This window comes from Lipophrys pholis (assembly GCF_963383615.2).
Source record: "Lipophrys pholis genome assembly, chromosome: 21".
In the NCBI taxonomy this organism is placed as follows: Eukaryota; Metazoa; Chordata; class Actinopteri; order Blenniiformes; family Blenniidae; genus Lipophrys; species Lipophrys pholis.
In genome coordinates this window covers 7,794,669-7,818,097 of record NC_137649.1, presented here as the reverse complement: position 1 = coordinate 7,818,097, position 23,429 = coordinate 7,794,669, and the positions used below count along the sequence as shown (strand labels likewise).

At 42.5% G+C, this 23,429-nt stretch overlaps 1 protein-coding gene across 1 annotated transcript; it reads left to right on the top strand.

Annotated features, from left to right (window-relative positions):
* The first annotated feature begins 915 nt into the window (after positions 1-915).
* On the top strand, positions 916-22,233 carry ppp1r14c (protein phosphatase 1, regulatory (inhibitor) subunit 14C). Its single transcript, XM_080490063.1, has 4 exons — positions 916-1,246; positions 17,954-18,037; positions 18,642-18,674; positions 20,446-22,233. The coding sequence occupies exons 1-4, from the start codon at positions 1,013-1,015 to the stop codon at positions 20,518-20,520; spliced, it is 426 nt and encodes a 141-aa protein (XP_080346189.1). The 5' UTR covers positions 916-1,012; the 3' UTR covers positions 20,521-22,233.
* The last annotated feature ends 1,196 nt before the right edge of the window (positions 22,234-23,429 follow it).

The following is a 23,429-nucleotide window of genomic DNA, read 5'->3' as shown; positions in this document are numbered from 1 at the left end:
CTCTTATTTTTGGCAGATTTACACACCAGTCATTTTCAAATGGACTCACACGCTTACAAGGGGCTTCAAAAAATATAAATAAAATGGGGAAAAATAGCAAAAACCACTATAAAAGGAAAACTGCTAAAACAGAATTACTAAAAAAGTTTTCAAATTAAGGGGAAAACATGCACAACAGTTTAAAAGAGAGCCAACATGGTTTGAAAAAAAAACCAAATAAAAAAAGAAGTGTGAAAGTGTTAAAAGCAGGTCTAAAAAACGGTTGAAAGTCTAATGAAATGGTTCCCATCTTAAAATTTGTAATTGAAACTTCACGAATGAAACTTTTTGTACGTATAGCAAAACTATACATGAAACGTTTGAAGCTGTCTTAGCTTCATTTTGAAGGTGTTTTGAGGCTCCACTTAAACTTGATTTGGCCATAAAAGTCGCAGACCTCTGTTCTAAACAGGACGCTGACATATTTTGGGTAAAGTGGATGAAAGCCTGCACAAGGTGGCAGGAGAGGACAGATAGAAATTGAGGATCAACTTCTCTGTTGTGCGAAACGAAGCACCATTGACATTTCTTTTGGGCTGCAATGTTAAAAAAAAAAAAAAAAAAAGATCACTATTAATGTAAAACAATCCTTATATGTATATTTTCTACAACAAGTTTTTAAATGGTGATTTTGAGAGTTAACTAAAATTCAGTGACTGCTTATTTGTACATATCATATTTGTTTTTTAATTACATCAATATGGACAATGTAATGTCCCGTAGATCGGTGATGTCATGTGGATTATTGGTTTCAATTTTATGAAACGGATGATTATTTTATTATTTTAATTATTAATTTATTTTTTGGGCAGCGTTGGCTCCGCCTCCCCCGGCGCTGCGCTTTAAATAGCAGCTGTTTAAAAGCGCCTCACTTCTCTCCAGTCTGCTGCGCTGCACACATTTCAACCAGGTACCGCGGCCGCCCCATCATCCACACATTTTTAAGTCAACAATAAAGCCTCCTCATCACGCCATGTCGGCCGCCAGCACCGAGACTAGTGCCCCTCTGCCCACCGCCGGGAGCCGCGTCTTCTTCCAAGCTGCGCCCGGAGTGGGCTGCGTCGCGTCCGGCCCCATCACGACGGACGACCCGGTCCAGAAGAAGCAGGGCAAGGTGACGGTCAAGTACGACAGGAAGGAGCTGCGGAAAAGACTCGTCTTGGAGGAGTGGATCATCGAACAGCTCAGCGAGTTGTATGATTGTGAGGTGAGTGGAGAAAAAAAAAAGGGGGGGGGGGGGGGGCGCAAAGTCCGTGGTGCGTTCTTCATCCTCTCTGCTTTAATTAACTTCTGGAGACGAAGCCTGAATAGAGGCTTTGTGAATTCTGAAGGTGTATGACTCAAATGTAATTTCAATTAACCGAATAAAGTTGAGTGTGTCCATCTCCTTTCACTGACTGGATCCAGTTCAGAATCAGGATCAGGCAGACAAGCAGCTCTGAATATGTTGTCTTAGAGCATTGATATTAGGATACAGTCCCACTCCAGTATTTCCAGTGAAACCGGCATCTTACATTGAATACCTCTGTCTAGGCTGTTGGTTTATTGATCTCTTTGTCCTCAGATACCTGCCGGCTTTATGCGTTTCAGGCTGATGGCACAGCAGCCAGTGCCAGGAGAAAATAATAATAAATAATAATAAAAATAAAAAAAAGACCACATACTGTGGTTTTTTCCGTGAAATGCTGTTCAGTCTACTTTATCTCTTGGGTGAGCACTTCTCCATTCCATCGTGGAGGGAGGAACAGGCCCCGGAGGGAGAGAGCGACCGACCGCACGTTTGCGCTTTTTACGCACCAGTCTCACGAGTCTGTTCCGTCTCTTGCAGTGACTGGTATGTCCGATTCCGTTTCCTTACTGCATGTTGATAAGCGGTATTGAAACCTCGCAGTGATTGACATTCATCTCGGGCATTTTTTTTCTCACAAGCCTCATGAGGTTCCTCGATATATTGTGCCAGTAACCGATTTAACAGCGTGGGCAGTGCAATTACCGCTCAAATAAAAACGTCTGACCTTTTAAACTCATTTCACCTTTGAAGGAGGTTCCAGACAATATTGAGAGCCGCATTAATTTGCGCTCTCACGTCTAAATCGCATTGTTTAACATTTAAGGGGGCGGATGCCACGAGGTTGTGTGCGCACAGGAGAAATAAACCGTGTGTGTGTGTGTGTGTGTGTGTGTGTGTGTGTGTGTGTGTGTGTGTGTGTGTGTGTGTGTGTGTGTGTGTGTGTGTGTGTGTGTGTGTGTGTGTGTGTGTGTGTGTGTGTGTGTGTGTGTGTTAGCCACATACAGTATGCTGCCCCACAGAGCCAAGTTGGGGGGAGGGGGCTGGAAAAAGAAGGGCAGTGGGTTAAGGATGTGCTGATGCTGTGACTCTCCTCAGCAGCCAATCACCTCTTCTGACTCTGACCCCCTTCCTTACAGAGGATGGTCTGCACACACACACACACACATGCACACATGCAGTACACACCACAGTCATGCAGTATGTCTGTCGCCTCAGATCCAGCCAATCAGAGGCGGAAAAGGCAATGTGAGCATGGATTCACACGTGCCTGAAGATGTATGTGCTCCTACACAACAGGGCATACGCAGCCTGTGGTCATCCATGTGCATGTGGATACATATTCATGCAAAAGGACACATTAGGTTGTGTGTAGAGCGTGTGGGAAGAGAAACGCCTGCACAAATCACAGCAGGAAGCAAGATGTCACCACGTGTCTCAGGAGCTTATCATTCTGCTGACAAGTCATTGAAATGCAGATATTTCTATCCCACACGGGAGGAAAATTGACTACTGGCATGTGTGCATAAAGGCATTATGATTCCCTATAGCTCGTAACGGCTTGAAACTGCAAACAGCGCTCCAAAAGTGAATGTTTTGGTGGAGTAATTTAAAACACAGTGGTGTTCTCTTTTATGACTGTCATTTTGTTTTGCAAGCTTCCTTCTCTCTTTATCGGCCTGCTGTGGTGAAAAGGAGCAGGAGGCTGCCTGAGAGTGGACCGGTTTACATTCCAAAGCCCGCTCAGTTCTCGGCTGCATGTCAGTCTGTTGTCGGCAGGTGTGCTTGATCTACAAGTCGTATGATGCCTCCCCACACTGAACTATTTGATGTTTGGCATTGAGAAGCTGCACCCTCTCCATGTGGATCCATGACATTTGCCTTTGCTGTTCCATAGAAGGCCGCCCCGTGTGGCTTTATGATTTGTTTAATGCAAATCGTTGTTCAGCTGGTTGGTAAAAAACAAAAAGGCAGCAGATCGAAATGCAATCTTTGCTTTGATTTCTGGATGGAGAGTATCACTTTACTGAAGCCTCTGCAGTCCACACATTGAGCACAGCTATTCCCAGCAGCGCGACACTCGCTTCTATCATACTTTTCACACAGCAAATGAGATAACATCACATGATAGTCCCTTGGCATCAGGCTGGAAGCTGCTATAAGCGCACAGTGTTTTTGAATGATGTGAGAAAGACATGGAACCTGGCAGGATTTCAGGGGACTGGATGTAATGAGAACACTAGATCTTTATTCTGACACCGCGTCACCTCTGGTGTATTGTTGAGGTTTCACTCATACGTGCTGTTTTTTTCCATCTGTGCATCAGCTTGTCCGTCCGTCACCAACTTGAAACGGACGACATTTGAGCAGGTGGACTTTATGGCTTTAACCGATGCTGCTTGCTCACATGACTGTGAACAGGAAATCACACCTTCCGCGTGTCTGTTGATGCGTTTGAGCTGAGGCCAAGACACAGGTGTGTGCTTTGTGTTGTTGGATGTGGATGCGTGAGTGAATTGACCCTGCTGGACAAGCGTAAAGGTCAGCCTCTGGATCAGTTTCATAAGAGAACCTGACACTACATGCATGAGAGACCATTACAAAGCTGTGTGTGCGTGCATGTGTGCGTGCATGTGTGTGTGCGTGTGTGTGTGCGTGTGTGTGTGCGTGTGCGTGTGTGTGTGTGTGTGCTAATGGAGAAATGCAATGCAGTGGAAAAGGAGTTACCTTACTCAATACTGGAATTTGGCTCCTGTTTAAAAGGATTGATTTCTGTGTTCGATAAAAGTGTGCACATGCAATACTTGTTTACACACTGTCTCTATCTCTTATTCAATCTGTATGAATGAATACTAGTTTGTTGTTTTTTTTAAATTAGTTGATGTAATAATGAAGCACTGGATTTAGAATAACCGTACAGTGATGTAGTGGTTAAAACTCTTGCCTCACAGCGAGAAGGTTTTGGGTTGTCGTCCATGTACCTTTTCTCTCGTGTCCAAAAACGTGCATGTGAGGTTTTCTGGCGACTAAAAATTTCCCATAAGTACAACAGTGGCATGAAAACCTGTGCAACAACCAGAAATTTAAACAAACAGCGTGAACTGTTTGCATTTGGATGTCGTTTCACTCTGTGGCTTTCCATCGTTTTATTAAAATATCTTTGTCCTTATTCTCCTTTTGCCTTGAAAGAGCCTCTCTCTCTCTCTTTCCCCCACCTCCAGCTCTCTGGGCAATAGCATAACAGAAGGTGAGTTCTGTCAGAGATGGATTCCCCCTCTGCTCACCTGGGATTTGCTGCCTCTGTTTATTTTGCTGTTCAAAGGACAGAGAAGAGAGAATGGAGAGAAGAGAAGGGGGGTGATTTAATGGGAGAGAGCGAGTCGAGGGTGAGACGCCTGAAGTGTATCAGTGTGTTGATTTTTGTCACGTTGTTGTCTGAGAAAAAGAGCCAACGCAACCAAGTTACGCCCATTGCTCAGATTTAGTGGCTGCGTTTTCGCTTCTTTGGGTAAAACTGATACCTGCAACGTTTTGTCTGTTAAAGTCCTCAACTCTGTGTCAGCAAAATTCCTTACGGCCCGTGCGCATGAAAACCCATAAACACACCTACTGTGCTCTGTGAGGGACTGCATGAGAGAGCAGATGATTGCTGGAGTGATTAAATGGTACAATGTGTCAGCATGGAGAGGAGTCTGAGAGTATCTCGAGTGTAATCGATGAAAGTTATCGAAGAGAAGATGCGTGGCAGAAAAAAAAAGGCAGAGATTGATGCAGCGGTAAATCTGTGGTGGGCTTGCGTGTGCTGAGTTGTGTGTGTGTGTGTGTGTGTGTGTGTGTGTGTTGTTGTTGGGGTGCACACTGCAGAATAAGCAGAGGGAGACATTGCATTGCCCTACTTTTTCTGCGGCAGCTTAACTGGAGCCCCACTCAATGAAGCTTATTCATGTGCACAAGCACAGACACTGTCAGCATCCAGCGCGCTGCCCTCGGGCCTGCTGCGTAGATGTGTTGTTACGTTCCAGTCCACGAGTGTGTATGAGGCTGCACGGGCTCTTCCGAGTCGATGGTGCCCTGCCACTCTTTGGCACACATTGGGGCGGCGAGCAGTCGGGGGTATTTTCCATGAATTGATGAGGATGAGGACAAACTCACAGGTCAGTGTGCACATTCAAACTAAATGGAGCAAAGAGAAGTTGGAGATGAAGCATCTTCTTGATGATCATGCTGATATTTGTGTCTGCTGCTCTCTTTCTCTCTCAATATTCATCAACACAGGAGGGGGGGGGGGGTTAGTTAGTCTCTACACTATTTTGTGTGGGAGGGTCCCCAGGCAGTTATTTGTGTGCATCATGGACAAAAACATGAGGGATTTAATTACTTTTTGCTGAATTCTAACCCCATCTAACATCAACAATGGCTTCAAGCTACTATGAAATCAACATCTTCATCCCTGTCCTCTCCTTGCTCTGCTGTGACCTTGTCGGTAACCTTCCCCCTTGCTTGCCTTTCATGTTTTGTGGCTGGGAAGCGAAGCAGCCGTGTATCATCTGGGTTTGGAGGGATAAAGAGTGCAACTCAAGCCATTTCAGTGACAACAAATAGGCTGAGGTGTGCTGAGGCGAAACGCAAATATCGGCTGAGATGACGTTGCCTTTAAAGAAGATGCTTGCGAGGTTATGGTCATGATGAATCTTTAGGTTTCTATTTTTGCGGTCCCATTTATAAAAATGAATCCATCACGTGTGACAGCTGATGGATGAGGCGTTCCTCAAAGAGCAGCTAAGCACGTCTCACTTTGACCGATGACAAGAAGCAGCAAAGCTTGATTACCTCATTAGTTTGAACATGGCTGCTCTTTGTTGCTCGGGTCTTGGGATCGCTCACGTCGGTCTAAATAAAAAAATTTAATCAATGAAATGCCAAAACAAATTCAAGCAAAGAAAACAGTCAAAACTAGCCAAGGGATATTGGCGAAGCAGTCAATGCAGAAATGAGCGTGACATTAGGAGGATTCTGTTTTGCTTTGCTTACTTTTCGCAGTGGCATTTATGTATTAGTCGCCATAACTCATAGCATCAGTCACACTGTGCGGTGCGACGATACCGCGTGAAATCTCTCAGTCTGATGATCATCTCGACTGTCAGTGGTTGGGTTACCATGGCAACAGCCGTCCTCGAACAACTCTCATTGCGTGACATATCACTACGACCGCGCGTCTTTCGTCCGGGACGGCCACCATCGCACAACGTTTTTGGCGACTTTAGCTTGTGGAGAATAACCATCAGTTTCAGTTTAATGTTGATATAGTTCAGTGATTTTCCTCACCTTATTTGTTTATGTTCTTTAATTTGAATGAACTCTTCATCTTTGGACTCTGCATCTAAGAAATATGACTAAGTATCAAATGAAATGGCCGATTATTATCACACCATCACGTTCAGCTTTGCATTATTCCTCCAGTGCAATGACAACATTAAAAATCATGTGTAGAAACAAACCAATGCTGTAAATTGAATTGGAACCGCACTAATGGTAATTAGGAGTCTATATCCAGGTCTCTCATGCATGTCTTTATTTGGGATCAGATAAGGGGCCGAAAAAATATTTTCAATTGGCTTTAATTGCATTTCTCTGTATCTCTACAGATCCACAGTATACATGATAATGGAACATTTAGTCAGTTGAAAAAGATGTAAAATTTTCTTAAAAACAACCACAGATACTCTGAACAATACAGAATAACCACCAATACATGCGGTTATTGCGGTTGTATTGACAGATTCAATCGTCAGGCGATTTAGCGAGTCGGTTATTTGAATCTGTGACCCTGATGTGTTTGTGGATCTGTCCAGGAAGGTCATCGTTGTGTACGTTATCAGGGCCTGAAGAGGCAGACATTTCTTCATGGGGCATTTAAAATTGCTTCGACAAATATAGCTGCTTGCTGAGCGTCTGTGTCCGGGCGGCACGCTGACACATTTCATGTAGCACCTGCAGACATATGCATGTGCTGCAAAACAAATCAGAGGTGTTGACAAGAAGACCTCTTGGTAAACAGATATCCAGCAGCTGTTGAAACTTTAATAATACTTTTTTTTTTTTTTTAAAAAACCACTGGCAGCAAAGAGGTGTCGAATGTCTATTTCACAAGCAAATCTGAAGACAAGGGTTAGAATGTTTATTGTCCCCTTTTGCCCTTTTCACATTTTCCATCCTGCTGTCATTCTCTGCACTTATCCTCCTCTCTCTTGTCTCAACTCCTGACTCACTGGGACGTCCACCCACCAGCCTTTTATCTTCCTCCGCCTCCTTCATCCCTCTAGAATATATTCCACCGCCACAGTGGCTGTAACAGACGCAGATCAGCCACTTTAGGTCTGCCGTTGACATAAATCACGCACACTTTCCAAGTGTACCAAAAGAGTGCAATCAGTGCATCAATAATGTGGATAACCCTGTCAGGATTGATGCATGACACCTCAGCCGGAGTGTGTTATTAACCACCATAATTGATCAAAAGTGGCAAGGAATCGAACAGAAAAAAAGCAGCGTGAATACAAAAGGCAGTGATGATAAAAGCCTCTGTCTTCATTGGCCTCTGGTTTCATCCCTGCTGAACTTGTGTGTTTAGCGTAGAACCATCCTATAATCCCATCATGGCAGTTTGACATGTTCTGTCCTACCTGGGATGATGCATCTTCCCTAGAAGAGTGAGAAGTTTGAAATGTAGACTGGTGATTATTAGGTCTCTTCAGTTGAAGAAAGGAATGTAATCTGTCCAAATGTCAGACATGGTTCCATTTGAATGATTTGGATTCTCTAACCCAGACCAGACTTGTGTCATATGAAATGATAACTGATGAAAGATTTATCGAGAGTGAAGAGGACCCCCACCAAAGTGGGTCCTGCTCGGTGGAAACCCACTGCCACAGTGGAAGGAAGAGACTTCATTTTGCTTCACCCACTCGAACACAGACTTTTCTGTCTCCCGATGACATCTTCCTCCTATAATCACTGGTTGCATTGTCGGTTCGTAAAAACAATTTATAAACTGGCTGTGTACAAACACTGACTCACTCTCTAGAATTGGGGCTGCGAGAAGACGCGAGACACTGTCATCATTCACACGTATCTGAGAGGAAGACTGGGAGAGACTGATGATGAGGGGGGAAAAAAAACAAATGAAGGAGGCTTCTTGTTTTGACTCTCAAAGTCGGAGGGGGTGTGTTCGTGTTTGGGCGTGTGGTTTTCTTACGCGTCCTGGATGACTGTGCACATTCACAATGCAGTCGTTCACCTGTTAAAAGAGCCAATCTCGGCCCACTTTCTATTTTCAATTTGATGACCAACGTCTTGGAAAAGCCAATTGCCTCCGAGTCCACGCAGGTTTATGATTTCACTAGTTAGTTACTACATCTGCTGTGTGGTTGAGGGTGTCTGACCCTGGTGCTATCGACGTTTTTATCCCAGCTTGTCTGCAGGCATTGTTTTGCAGTGAGGGTAAAGGTCCAGCTGAGCCCCAGCTGTCAATACACTAGCCCCGGGGTAGAACTGTCTGGTAAACAAAACTGTGAAGTAAATCCTGTAAACCGTGAACTAAAGCCATAAAACAGATGCTATAAGTTATAGGCTAGACAACCTGCAGCAGCATGCCAGGCTTTATATGAGGATTATAACCCAAAGGAAGGATGAAATCAAGTATTTTTGACGTATATTTTTTCTTTCATAGCACAGTAAAATTTATTAGTATATATTTCTAGAAGTTGATGAAGAAATGAATGGTAGATTCAAAATGTTTATTAAAGTGTCTTTTTAGAGAGGAGCAATCCTGGGTCGCTGATGGAAGACGCCTATTTAGTTGTAATGAATATGATGAGTGTTATATCGGGCAACATTGAGCTTTTTGCAGTGCCACTAGTTTAGAAGCATATAAAGACGTGTGAACATAAGGGTTTATTGTCATTGCATTTGAAAATAACACTGAAATGTTTTTTTTTTTTTTACAAAAGCAGCAATATATAAAAGAAAACAATTTAAGGAATGAGTATAAACAAATCTGGTACAAAGTAAACAAAACAAAAAAGTAAGGTGCTAAAAAGGACACATTCTGAATCATCAGTTTTAATATGGATATATCACTGCACATAAACTATACTGTACAATATCGCAAGTTATTTATTATAAACAATTTTAGTATAAGAGTGTCGATACATAATAAATATAATTCTATACATACATAGTATTTACAAAATATTTGTAGTCGCAAATAACAACATACAGTGTTATTTCCAGGGCAGCTATATGGCAAATTACAAATATGTGAATATAGGTCAGACCTGGGTGTCTTATGGGCCACAGGCCTGATGACTAACAAATGAGACAACCAAAACATCTACTTTGCTTTTTCCTGGACGGTGTCGGTTTTATTTCTTTCAGTATAAAACGTTTGTGCTTTTGTGCAAATTAAAATTTGATTAACAATTATCAGACAAAACGCACAAATTATATACACACACACACACACACACACACAAACAACTGAGTTGAACTTATGACTTAGTCATAAATTACTCACCCCTGTTCTAAGTTGGCTGCTTGTGTGTTTGCTGCTCAAACTTTCCACAAAAGAATTTATAGTTAAAAGCAAACTGGGTGAGTTGAAGAGTTAATAATTTCCATCTTTTCATTCGCTCATACAAAGCAAAGCCTCTATGCAGCCCCCTATGAGAGTGAATGACCCAACAAAAGCACAGCAGAGGCTATGCGTCGGCGTAGGCAAAACAGACGTGACTCGCATTCACTTCCAGTGCTCTGGAAACCGCAAAGTGAATCAAGGAGTGATATATTGTGACACGGTTCGTACGCGATATGAAACCGGACACTTGGGACTGCCATTTGCCCCTTGCAGGTCTTCCCTCCTCTGTAGTTGTGGCGCCCCAGCAATGATCTAACGTCCTCTGTGATATTATCGCCCATGTGCACAGCTCACGGCGGGCCGTGATTGACATCTCTGACTTGCCACAAGTTTTATAGCGGATACCTTTCCTGATGGGATTCTTGGGGATTCGTTCCCTGACTTTCCAATCATAAGCTCGCTGATCCAACCTCTGGACCGGTGCCACATCTTAAAGTTTCTATTGAAGGGGGAACTTTGGACCAAAGAAACTGTAGGTGACCTGAATTAGAGCGCAGCTGGTTGGATCATGACCGACATGGGATGGATGCATGATGCTTTTGAGACTTTTGCAACATTATTGTCGAGAGTTGGCAAACGCATTGAGATCGAATGATTAAGATATTTACATCACAATGAGCTTATGACTTCCAGTGTGCATAATCAGTTATTTTTAACTGCAAATTTCCTCAGAGGATTAATTTCTCCCTCCCAGGCTTCTTTTCCTACCATTTCTCCTCTCTGATATACCGTGTCCTCTGAGTACAGCTGAATCAGCGTGGGAAAGAGCTTTTGCTGCAGCAGCTAACTTTATCCAGTGAAGTCACATCATCCATGGTGTATGGTTTTCAGCAAATTGCACTGCTGCAGGGCAAGAGGGAGGTGCTGAACGGAGGGAGGTAGAGAGGACAAGGGAGAGGGGAAAGGCATTTGCTTCGATTTAAGCATTTTCCCCCCCTGTACTTTGTAAAACATGAAGTCCTTAGTGAGATCTCAGCCTTGGTTTTTATTTAGTTGTGCTTTATTCCTGCCGCACTGTCGTCTGCTTTTGTCCTCTCACTCACCTTGATCCGCCCAGCTCCGGTTTTTTTCCCCCTCGCCATGTACTCCTTGTATGCGCTGCAGTTTAACTTCCTCTAACCTGGTTTCGCTCCGTCTCCAAAGATGAATCCATCCCACCTTGAGGCGTGACGTGACACAGCATGGCATCGAATCGGGAGGAGAGCTGAGCAATGAGGTTTTGGTGTTGTACAATCCTCCTCTCACGTCTGCATCATCATCAGCGACCCATTTATCACAGCACTCGCCGCTCTCCCAGCATCTTGCATGTATTCTCATTAATGAGCTCGTACGTACTTTTTTTGTTTTGTGCATCATTTCCCACCTTGTTGTTAATCTCGTCTCTGCATGAGTCCTCATCTCACATCCGGATTTCTTTCATTATTCGGCCTTTTGAAGTCTTTCCTTGTCCTGTAATATTTCTGTGCTCTCCTCTTTCATAACATTTTCTTGTAACTTACAATGACAACACTTAGCAGCACTGTACTGCTTGATCCTGTCTCGCAGCGTTGAACCTACTCTTTTCTTTCCTTTAGATTAGTACATGCACCCAGAGTTGGAAATATCACCACATTATCCTCTTTACCAGAAGCTGTGTGGGCTCATCTATCTGCGTCGGCCCCAATGTGTTTATTTGACTGGGAAAGTAGTTTTCAGTACAGCGTTACAGGCCGAGTTTGAAAGTCCCTTGCGCTCTCTGCACTGAACCACAGCTCTTCTTTCCCTTTTCACACCCACACATGCACATAGCGCGCTGAAAATGTCCAGAGAGAAAGTGACGACTGACTGACAGCAGCGATGGCTCCTAACCTTGTATTTACACATCATCGGCACCTGACAGCTGCTGTGGTCCACCAGCTAAATTGTCCCCCGCTGTACCTGCCTTCACTGCTGCCGTGATCATCAGTGCATAATTCCTTCATTTAACAGTCATTAAATGTCACCTTTAAAGCTGAGGGGGAATCAACATTAGCAAATGGGAAAAAAAAAAAAAAAGTTCCGTTCCAGCAGAGTGAGGCTTTGTGTGACCCCCCCAGGAGGTGGCTGATGTTACATAACGGCGCCGTGCAGCCAACTGCACAAACTGTTACAGCGTCTTCTAGCTCAGATTGGGATATTGCTTAAAACCTGATGGAAAGTCGGACTGTTGTCCGTCATTTTTCAGGAACGGACGTTAGGAAAGGTATTGATGGGCTGGAGTCGACCCCAGTGGAATACACACTGGCCAGGTTGCTGCTCCATCACTGTGAAAATACACACGTTGACACATAGAGATCAAAGATCAAAATAGTTTCCCTCCACTCAATCTCTTAAAAAGCTGATGGGGATATGTCTGTGTGTATCTATAATAAGAGTCCAGAATCTTGAAGAAAAGGAATATTCTTTTTTTTTTTTTTAAATGGTCAACTTTGTATGTTCACCTTTATTGTTTGGATTAAACTGAAAAACAGTTCGGGCATGTTCCTGGTTCCTTCTTTAAATTGGAAAAACTGCTGTAAACGGGCCCACTGACACATTTGTGTTGTGAATCCCCGTGCTCCGTCACGTGACTCACTGTTTCTGAAGTCAAGCCACGTTCACTGTGGTATTATTTCAAGCAATTGCATTAGCAGCCAGGCAAATGCCTTTTTGTAATTATCTCTTCGGGGAGCCTTATTAGCTCTTCAACACAACTGGTAGTTCTGGTTCACATAAATAGGACTGATCATGAATCACTTGGCTGCGTGATTCCATATCATCGGGAGTTTGACTCTTTGTTTGCGGACAGTGTTTGAACACAGGCCCGAATAGAGTTTGTGGTGAATCAGCGAGTCGGAGCCGCTCGCGTTAAGCTTTGATTCGCCTCATCACGGATGAAGCAGACTGAAAACGCTGCCGGCTGGTTCACTTTCGGTGAAAACAAGTCTGGCACACATGTTTGCAACACTTCCCCTGCACACTGCAAACACACAGGCTGCCAGTCTTTCTCGCTCTCTTACACAAAGTCTTCACACAGTTTCTTTCAGCACAACAAACACTTTCCTCCTTGTTTTTTTTTTTTGTTTTTTTTTTCTCTCCTCTTTTGCACACACTATCCTCTATTCATGATACAAGTTCTCTTTCACTTCTTTCATCATTACGGCTCTCTATCTGGCCCGAGAGAAGAAAAATATGCACGAGCACAATTTTGTGTCGCTTCCGATTTTCTTTAATTTTCGGTTTGTACGTGGCTGCTTGTGTCTCCCCGCTCGTTTCCACTGTGTGCTGACATTTTATCGCCCCTGACTGTGGAAAAACGACAATTAGCTTGCCGGGAGAAGTGGGTGTGAACCCGGCTATTTTAGGCCCTCAATCACTAGCAGGACAACAACATGTTTGGTGTTTATCTGCATGCAAAGTGTGAGTTTGTCTCTTTCCATTCTGCTTGCAGTTACACAATTAGGTGCAGCTGACGGGCTCTGCGGGAACAAAGCCTTGTGGTTTTCCTTGCAGATGGATAAAAGATGGAAAATCAACTTGTGCGTGGATTTGCAACGCCATTGTTCCCCATGCAGACTATATTCCTCATCAATCACGGTGTCGGGCTGCTGTGTTATGGTCGGGGCCACATATACACCGAGTGATAACCTCCACAGTCTGACCGATAGACGGATGGATCGGTCTCCATTGTGAAGCTCAGGCTTCTCTGTGCATGACAACCTGCACACCACCATATTGCACACAGGTCACAGGACCCCCTTGTTTTCTTCTTCTTCTTTTTTTTTGCCTTATTTCTTATATCTGGTGCATTTTTGGGATTTTGCGGGTGTGAACAACTTGACCTCTTAGGAAGGAGTTGCAATGCTTAATAATGTTTAAATTCCAGTTTGAATTTATATTTGATGAAATCTTTCCTCGGAAAGTGGCTCACCATCATTTCTGTAAACTCTTTTGGAGCTACATTCATCATACAAGTTAAAGCTTCTTCTTTTCTTTTTTTTACCTTTTTATTGTGAAATTCTTGTGATTATCATTGTGACACTTTACTGCAAAATCAACTGGCCTTCCATATTTCTATTCCTATTTGTGTGAGCAAAATATATTCCTTCTATTCCATTCTGAGATATGTCGACGTCTGGAAAAAGGGATATCATTAATTTTTAACTATTAATATCAGGCGTTAAAATTTTGAGGGACTGTTTGACATACTAGTGTTCATGTTTTAGCCCACTGATGTGCTTTGAAGCACATTAGACTGAGTTATATTATATCACTTTGGTATAGTGTCTTATCATCTAGATGCCTTTTTAAAAGATATTTGACGTTATAGACATGAATTAACAACAAAATAAAACGGCCATAGAAAGTTTGTAATTCTAATAAATTCAATTTAAAGAAAACTGGAAAAGACTAACTTGGTCCAGCTGGAGCAATGAAGTTATTTCTTGCTATGAATTTGCCTTTGTTTTCAGCAACTGCACTCACTAACCTTGTTTTCAAATTTTCAAGGTGTGTGTTTCCTTATTTAGCTGTCATTTGTGTTACATTCATATAGCCACGTGTTGTTTTTTTTCACGTTTCGGTCTCCACACCCTCACCTGACTTTCTATGACGAGCCAGGCTTTTGTCTCCTTTGTCTTCCCCTGATCCTCTGTATGTTTAACCCTTTACATGCCTCCTGTTTTCCTCTCCGAGACTGAAAGAACATGAACAGAAATGGAGCCCTTTTTTTTAATGTTCTCTCCACAATGCTTACATTTAGCAATAAACACCATTTCAATGTTGTAACGTCGGTTTCTCAAACGCACATTAACATTTTTGGTTTGATGCACAATTCTGATTTAATGGCGTAATTTCTTTTACTAGAAAGGTAAAAAAAAGGTCATTCTGGCCCTGATGTTTAATGACACTACAATGTCACTACGCTCATCATGGTTTCACCAACAACCCCCCGACCCCCACCCCCATTCCCCTACCTCCTCCTTTTTTATCCTCCTTTCTGCCGTTTGAAATGGCTCATCTTTCCTCTGATGTGGTGCCTTTGCACATAACCTCACGCGTGTGTTTCCACAGCACACGCACTCAAACGCTATGAAATGTCAGGCTTTCATGTGTTTCACCACGTTCCCTGATTTCACTGCCTTACTCTTCAGTTTCCTTAACGAGGGCGGGGGGCAAATCGAGACCCTCTCGCTAAGACGTAGAAAGATTTCAGAGAAAGAGGTCGAAGGGGATGTTCGTCTGCCGAGAGGCTGCTTAAAATGCAGGATGTGTAAATGCCTCTGAGCAGCTTTGGAATAAGGATGAAGGTGGGGGGGGGAAACCGTGTGTGTGTGTGTGTGTGTGTGTGTGTGTGTGTGTGTGTGTGTGTGTGTGTGTGTGTCTCAACTTTAAGTGAGCAATACACACAATCAGGGTTTAACCTTCTGAGAATCAGTGGGATTATTCATTTCAATCAGGGTATATTTAGTAACTGAAACATGTATATTCATGTTTTCGTCCTACACGGCACATGATTCATTGAGGAAATGTCAGAGGTACAGTAATCTACTTCCAGTCAGAATATGTCATGTTTTCCTCCCGAAAGGAGCAGCAACATTTAGTATCGTCATTTCCCAAGGTGTAATTGTGAGATAATTCCTTTCTGGACACATCAGCCTTCCCACGCAAAGCTGAACACAGTGACTGAGCTTTGATGCTCGGAGCTAAAAATCAAAACATCCTTGCGTCCTCACTGCTCCGCCATGTGAATACCAGAGCCAGCTCGGAGCTAAGCCATCCCGGGTCCTCCGAGAGGCTTGAATGTTCATGGTTACTCAGTAGTTATTAAGACTGCTGGTCAGTGTACAGGAAAGAGGGTAGAGAACAGTCATCAGTTTGGTCATAAGGTAGAAGTCTGAGGCTGGGAGCTGAGGATTGTTTCCATTCAGGTTCTAACCTTATGACATGATAATGTTCAAAACACTAGTCGTTATCGCATGTTGCAGAACCAGCAAAACATTTTACTGCACTTATGAGACTCATATGAAATATATTCTTCCTTATTATTGTAGTATTTGACCTTTGTATTTTTATTATAATAAAACAACTGGAACTTTTCCAATGTTTTGCAAAAGGAATGAGGTCAGGAAAAGCCACCGGGTCTGAAGCAAATCAGCAGCAGAAAGAACAAATACAAACTGAAAGAGCTGAAGAATTTGTGCCGCCGTTTCTCCCAGAATCACAAGAGCTTTGCGTTTAGAGGTTGGACCGGGTTTTCCTACGACAACTTGACTGCGTATTCAAGATTAAATGACCGAAAATCTTTTATTGATGTAGTGGGTAACCATGTGTGATTACCAGTAAACAATTTTGGATTATTTTTGCAAAACCCAGCAATACACTCAAAGTCAGAGTTATTGGTTAATGTTGGGGAACAAATAAATGTAGTTTGATAGAAAAAAAAACTAAAAGGAAAACCTTCTTTTAAAGGCGTTTGGAGTAAAGAGATCAAGCTGTGCCGCTTTTATACACACCCTCACCAGAACTGTATGACCACTAATAAGTTAATAGGTGAAGTGAATAACACTGATTATCGTTTTTATATTAGCACCTGTTATTGTGTGAGATTTATTAGGCAACGAGTGGATATACCGAGTGTAAGAATTTGACTTGTTTGACAAATTCCAAATCACGAGGACAAACACGACTGGGTCAGAGCAAATCCAGACCTGCGGATCTTTTTGCATGCTGATGGTCTGCAGTGGCCTGAATGGGGTCTGATGGAAGCTCCGCCCTCGTTGCCTCCAGGACCTAAAGGATCTGCGACTTAAAATCTCCTCCAGGAGAGTCGAGGAGTTCACAAGTCAGGGCTGTTTTTTTTAGTGAAAAGGGAAGCGACACAATACTAGAGGGATGTCATCATGTTTCAGTTGACCGGCGAACGCGTTGCATCACCTTATTTTGGTACCAACATGATTACTTTTTGGGTTTTCATTTAGAGGCTGTCGCTGGACAAAATGCAGGTGATTTTACCTGCAGGACAGGAACTGAACACAGTTGTCACCTCCCATCCTGCTTCTGATTTCTTTGTTCCAAGTCGATCAGTTTCTTTGCAATCCACATCACCGTTTACATTTTACACATGTGAGCTTTGCATTACTCTTCTGATTGATTCATACCGAATTATTTGCTCAAGAACAACATTTTGTGAACCTTTTGATGATTTCGTTTTTTGTGGAGATCGAGACATTTTTTGCTCAATGATTATCAAGCTTACCGACCACACCTCCTTTACTTGGCACTGATTGGGAAAACAACTCGATGTGGACATATATAATTTAATTACAAGCGTCTTTTTTGGAGCAGTTAATTTGGCCGTTGGTTAAGCGCCTCCGCCGCCTGGGTGAAGAAGCTGCCAGTGTCTGCGTGGTTACTTTGGACTCGGTTCCCAGAAGGGGGAATTTAGTGGAAGCGTCATGCGGTAGCTTGGAGGGAAGGGTTGCTCCTCCCTGCATAATTCTATTGCACAAGCCCAGTGGTGAAATAAAATGAACCGAGGAAAAACAGGACCTTTTTGAAGTGGCGCGGAGCTGAATAAAGCCTGTACCCACTCAGCCAGGAAATCGCCCAGCCCCGACTCAATGACATTTCCATACGATGTTCGTCGCTAATAGGCAAACAAGAGGTTGAGCGCTTGAAGTGGACGCACAAAGACGATGTTTTAAACACGGAGGTTGATTCATTGTGAGAGCGAAGGAACTGGAGAGTGTGACTGAGTTTGAAGTCAAGCAATGTGCCGCAGCTGTCTTTGTAAGCACAAATCCAACTTTAATATTCTTGCCCAGTTTCCCTGTTTTAATTTCCTGTTAACCTCGGCTAATTTTGCCCGGCTCTTGTCTGCCTGACGTGCCTCGGTTTCAGCAGCTCAGTAATGAAGAGTGTTTGTGTTCCAGGAGGAGGAGATGCCGGAGGTAGAGATCGACATCGATGACCTGTTAGAGGTCAACAGCGATGACGAGAGAGCCATTAAACTGCAGGTACGTTCATGCCGTTGCCCGCCTGTAATAGTAACCACAGTCCTTCATCACAACATAGAAAACACTACTTAGATAGTCATCATATCATCATGGCTGCTGTAACCTTTTCTTTCGGCATGTTTAATTGCTCCGAACAATAAACCAGTTGTGCATTTACAACGAAATTCACGTTCCACCAGGAAATACCCTACTTTATGCTTGTTGTTGCGACGATGACGAAGTCGATTCATAAAAGGCTAATTGCATTGCCAGGGATGAGTTTACATCCATCTGACCTATTTACATCCACGCTCTCGAGTGATTAGGTTGGCAATTGTGCCATTTTAAACACTACATTTTCTCTTTTGTCTGAACACTCCTTAAATGCTCGATGGGAGGTTTTCAAGGTGAGACATAAGAGAAAAAAAAAACTCTCGTCTTGAAGTCAAACTCGTTTTCCATTCAGTCCCCGGGTAGTTAAACACCAATTCTCAATTGTAACCACACATGAAATAGGCCACAAAGTGCAATTTTCACATTAAGCGCCTGTAAATATTACATTTTGAACATTGTGTTGTAACTTGTCTAATAACTGTTTGTTCTACTGTCTGTGCTCTTCACACAGGAGTCATTAATAGACTGCTACAAACCAACAGAGGTGAGTATTTTATTTTTGTTTTACTATAGCTGCCGTCTGACACACAATAAAAAGCTCAATATCAGTGACCCAAACAACTCGTGTGTAGATCGAGATTATTGATGCTCACATGACACAATTCAATTTGCAGTGTATAGTACAATGACATACAAATGATTTCCTTGTTTTACTGCCAAACTGACCTGATTACAACAAAGGCTAAACAGACCAGAAGCTACACACACACACACACACACACACACGTACACACGCGTGTGTGTTGTTCAGTGTCTGAGTTGAGGGTGAGGTGGGGTTAAGCTATTTTGGTGATTAAAAGCGGTGTTGACCAATCACATCACCTCCATACACAGCCCTCTTGCCCAACCGGGACTCTCCATCTGTTATCTGCGACTCTTTGTGTGTATTGTGTGTGGCAACGAGGTCAGACTTGTGACAGCCATTACAAGGTCACTACAGCAGTGTCCCGCCAGGTTGACAGACGCCGAGATGCCTCACCTCCGCAGAAAGAGACAGACGAGCGGTAATCTTCTTGAGAATGGAAAGGCACAGATGCCATTAAGGGGGAAGAAACGACGGACGGGGGAAAGAATTGAAGGAATCCCAAGCAGAGTTTAAGATGATGTGGAGGAAATGAAGTGAGCTGTTAGGGGTTGTAAAGGGATATAGGAAAGGACAGCTAGGGATATCGGGAAGAGAGGCGGCAGAGAGGAACAAAAGCAGAGCGAGGAGGTAGAGGCATCAGTAATTAGGCCATGTGTAGTGTCACCCCTGGTATAATGAGGGGGTTTATATTCCAGCATATTAGCCACCCTTGTCACACTATCATAGACCAGGACAACGGCTTGCCTGTACCCAAGATAAGAAATGCCTTCGCCCTGTGTCCTTAGTGACTTACTGCTCCAATAATGTAATATTTCCCTGCTGTGGTTTAAAGGGCAAAACTCAGGTGGATGGAGTTTGTCGATTAGCAGTTATTTCTTGTTCCTCTTAATCCGCTATATTTTTCTCGATTTAGCCTGGAAATCCATTCATAACTTAATAGGCTTATAAGGCATGTGACACTGATTCTTGACTTCAATATGTGTATAGGACTGTTTCACCTTTAATGCAAGAAATATCTATGTATTGATAAGAAATAATAAACACTACTCACAAAAAGTTTGGGATATTTGGCTTTCATATACGTGAAATTTATGGAAAACATAAAACGTTAATGCCACAGTCATATCATATATCATACAATGGTGATTTCCTCAACTCAAACAAATGAATAAAATAAAAGCCAACAACATTAATGGTTATACCACAAAAAGAAAATTGTTCATGTCTCAATAACTCGTCATGAGCTCTTGAGCATCAATTACAGCTTGACAATGACGCATCATTTCGTCGGTCATGGCATCCCCATATATATCTTTTTAAGATATATATATGGGGATTTACCATGCCTAAAAGGATTTCTATTCAACCGTCACTAGTGCAACAAAAAATATTCTGTCTGGTTATAGAGCCAATCTCTTGTTATATATATCCGTACAGAGCACTTTAAATGCATCAACATTTTAAAAGACTGCGTAAAAAGTAACTTGCTTGACTGGCTTGTGTGTGTGTGTGTGTGTGTGTGTGTGTGTGTGTGTGTGTGTGTGTGTGTGTGTGTGTGTGTGTGTGTGTGTGTGTGTGTGTGTGTGTGTGTGTGTGTGTGTGTGTGTGTGTGTGTGTGTGTGTGTGTGTGTGTGTAGAAGTGTAACTTTTGCCCCTCTTCTCTCCGCAGGACTTTGTCCGCGAGTTGCTCGGGAGGATAAGGGGAATGAGGAAGCTCAGCGCTCCATCCAAGAAGGGCCTATAATGAGATTAATGTCCACCATCGACCATAAATCATCTCTATTCCAACTACTAAACCAACCCAACATGGACTGTCATGCACACACAATTATTTATCGAGACATCAGTAACTATTCTGCCGCCTGCAAACATGCACCATAAAAGTCATAGAGCACTCATTTCACAATCACATAGAGTCAAACGGTGTATTATAGTATTTGACTGTTGAAGGTACATAAGCAGAACAAAGCCAATGTGTTTGGATAACTACATTAAAGTAGAAGCCTGGAATGTGCCAGACCTACAGCTGTGCTTTAACGTGAACGCCACCTATACTATAACATTACAGAGCCATTTTTTAATAAAGAAATAAATGAAAAAAACACTTTTCAAAACAGCCATACAGATTAATAAAAACCAATAAATCTTAAAAGGGAAGGTGGTAAGAAATAAAGGAAATTTAAAAGAAAAATTAAAAAAAAAAAAGTTGCAGTGGGTGTGAAATTAGCTGTAGCACTATGTAAACACAGTGCTTCATGTTTTCTGTCATTTTTTTACTGAAGTGTTTTGCTGTTACTACTTTTAGAAGAGAAAAAAATAATGATGTACTGTCTGTTGCCATTTCTTGTTCATGTGGTTGCGATGTGGTCTTCAACGGTTTTCGTTTGTCGCCCTCCTTTTATTTTCCACTCCCATCGGTGCTTGCAAATGGAAAGATGCTCCGTGGCCTTGTTTTCACACTCATTTAAAGAAAAGAAAAAACCCACAGAGCATCGCCAATGTCAAATCTGTCCAGTTCGTGATGCGTAGACTCTTTGAAAGAGCGGGGCTGGAGTCCCACCTTTTGAGTGTTCTTTTCACCACAGCAAGGCATGATGGGTGTTGCAGGTCTCCGTGTATGAGACTACAAAACCTGAATGATTAGCAGCCTTTTCACTCATCCCGTGTTTACGAAGTTCTTTCATGCCCTCCCTCACCAGAATGCATATCAGTTGGTAATTTAGGTTTAAGCACAAAACCCGAACACTGTAGTTGTTGCTCACCCGGTTCACTTACTATTCTCTTACCAACTTATCTCTCTGATAACGGCCTTTAAGGACATTCAGGATCAGTTCACTTTATACCCAGCACTGAACCTTAACTACTGATGTACTGAGGGCGCGTGCAGCCGAGTAGGAACCCGAGGACAACTTGAAACTTCTGACACTTTGACCTGTCAAATCCTGCAAGGGAAGGTGTGCCTAAACTGAGTTATTACACTCTCAATGTCATACGTCATGGAGGCATTAGTGTGACACTGCATCACCACACAGATTGTCTGGAAGCTTTTTTTTTTTTTTTTTTTTTAGGAAGTGGGCACACAATTTTAGGATGTTTTAGTACCTCGCTAGGTTGCAGAAAATATGTTGCAATGATATAATCCCAAGTTTAAAAGGGTGGATTTAGTATTTTATTGTTGTTAATTACCTTCTGTGCACCAACACGCTCGATAACCTGTAAGCTCTGATACAATCACGACTCTGTTTCTGGGTTGGGCCCAGTTTTATTTCAGTTGACGGTGAACAAACCGGAATGGTGCAGACCTAATCCTGCAATGTGATAAATGCGCTCGGCTGCCAAAGACAATAGCAGGGCGATGTTTGGTTTCAACACAACACTTGCAAAGCACCCGTCTTGCATGCTAAGAACAAGAGGACAAAACCTTGATCAAGAATATATTATAAACTCATAATTAAGCAAAAAAAAAAATATTATTTAATTTTTTCTTTAGTGCATCTACCATGTATGACTTTGTAGATCTTTTTTTGTTTTAACACAGCGTGATTGTCACGTTGAAGAAAATCCAGGAGATTTTAATAATGGTGCTGTTTTTGATGTTCTTCCCAGAATTTGGTTGGCTTAAAAAAAATTAATAAATAAAAAGGCGTTCCACTGTTGACTGATACTAGAGAAAAATGTCTGTAAGAAATGTATCCGAGCTCTCTGAAGGAGCATGTAGTCTAAAGTGGCATCCTCTTTGCATTTCTATTCCTCAGTCCGAACTGTGCCGGATCGGTTAATTTGTTCAGAGATATCCCGTGTGTTTCTGGCTCGGTGAAATGGAGGGGAAAAGTCAAAGAGGAAGCCATGATGGCCAACGGAGATGAGAGCCAGGATTCATGTTGAGGAACTCGACACGATTTTCTCTTAAGAAACAGTTCAGGGCAAGAGGCTGATATTTTATAATTCATGGGATTTTGTGTGGAGAGTATTTCGAACGTGTCCATACTAGAAAGCTTTACGTTTGCATGTATTTTTAAAGTAGCATGTTGGGGGGGGGGGGGGGGGGGGGGGACATTTTCCTTGGCCTAAAGGTTTTTATTCGATTAAATTAAACTTTCCTTTTTTATACTTTTACTATTATTAATGATATTATTACAAAAATATAAATTTTTTTCAGCTGCAATTTTGTTTATCTGTACATCCACAACAAGCGTTCTTGTTTTTAAATTGTACTGTGGTGTGTGGTTTGTTTTTTTGTTGATAATAAAAATGCAGAATGACTGTTTCATTTAAAACGTCTCAACTGGTATCATTTAAAAGATATTAATCGATCCTTATTGGGATGCATTACTTTTGTAATGCCGCCATGATAATTCTTTCCTCAAGGCATCTGAAAAGAAATGTGGATCGTTTATCCATCCATCTTCCATACTGCGATATCCAACATGGAGTCGCGGCAGGCTTGAGTAAATCACATTGATCAGTTAATCTCAAATGCACGTTTTTGAATAGGGAAAACCCGCAAAGTCCACACACAAATGAACGGAGACATTCTTACTTTGAGGTGGTTCAAGTAAATAAAATGATTAACAAGCGTGCAAAAACTCATGTGTCGAGTTAACATGCAGATGCCAAGTTGTTGATTCACCTTTTACAATCTTTCAGCAGCAG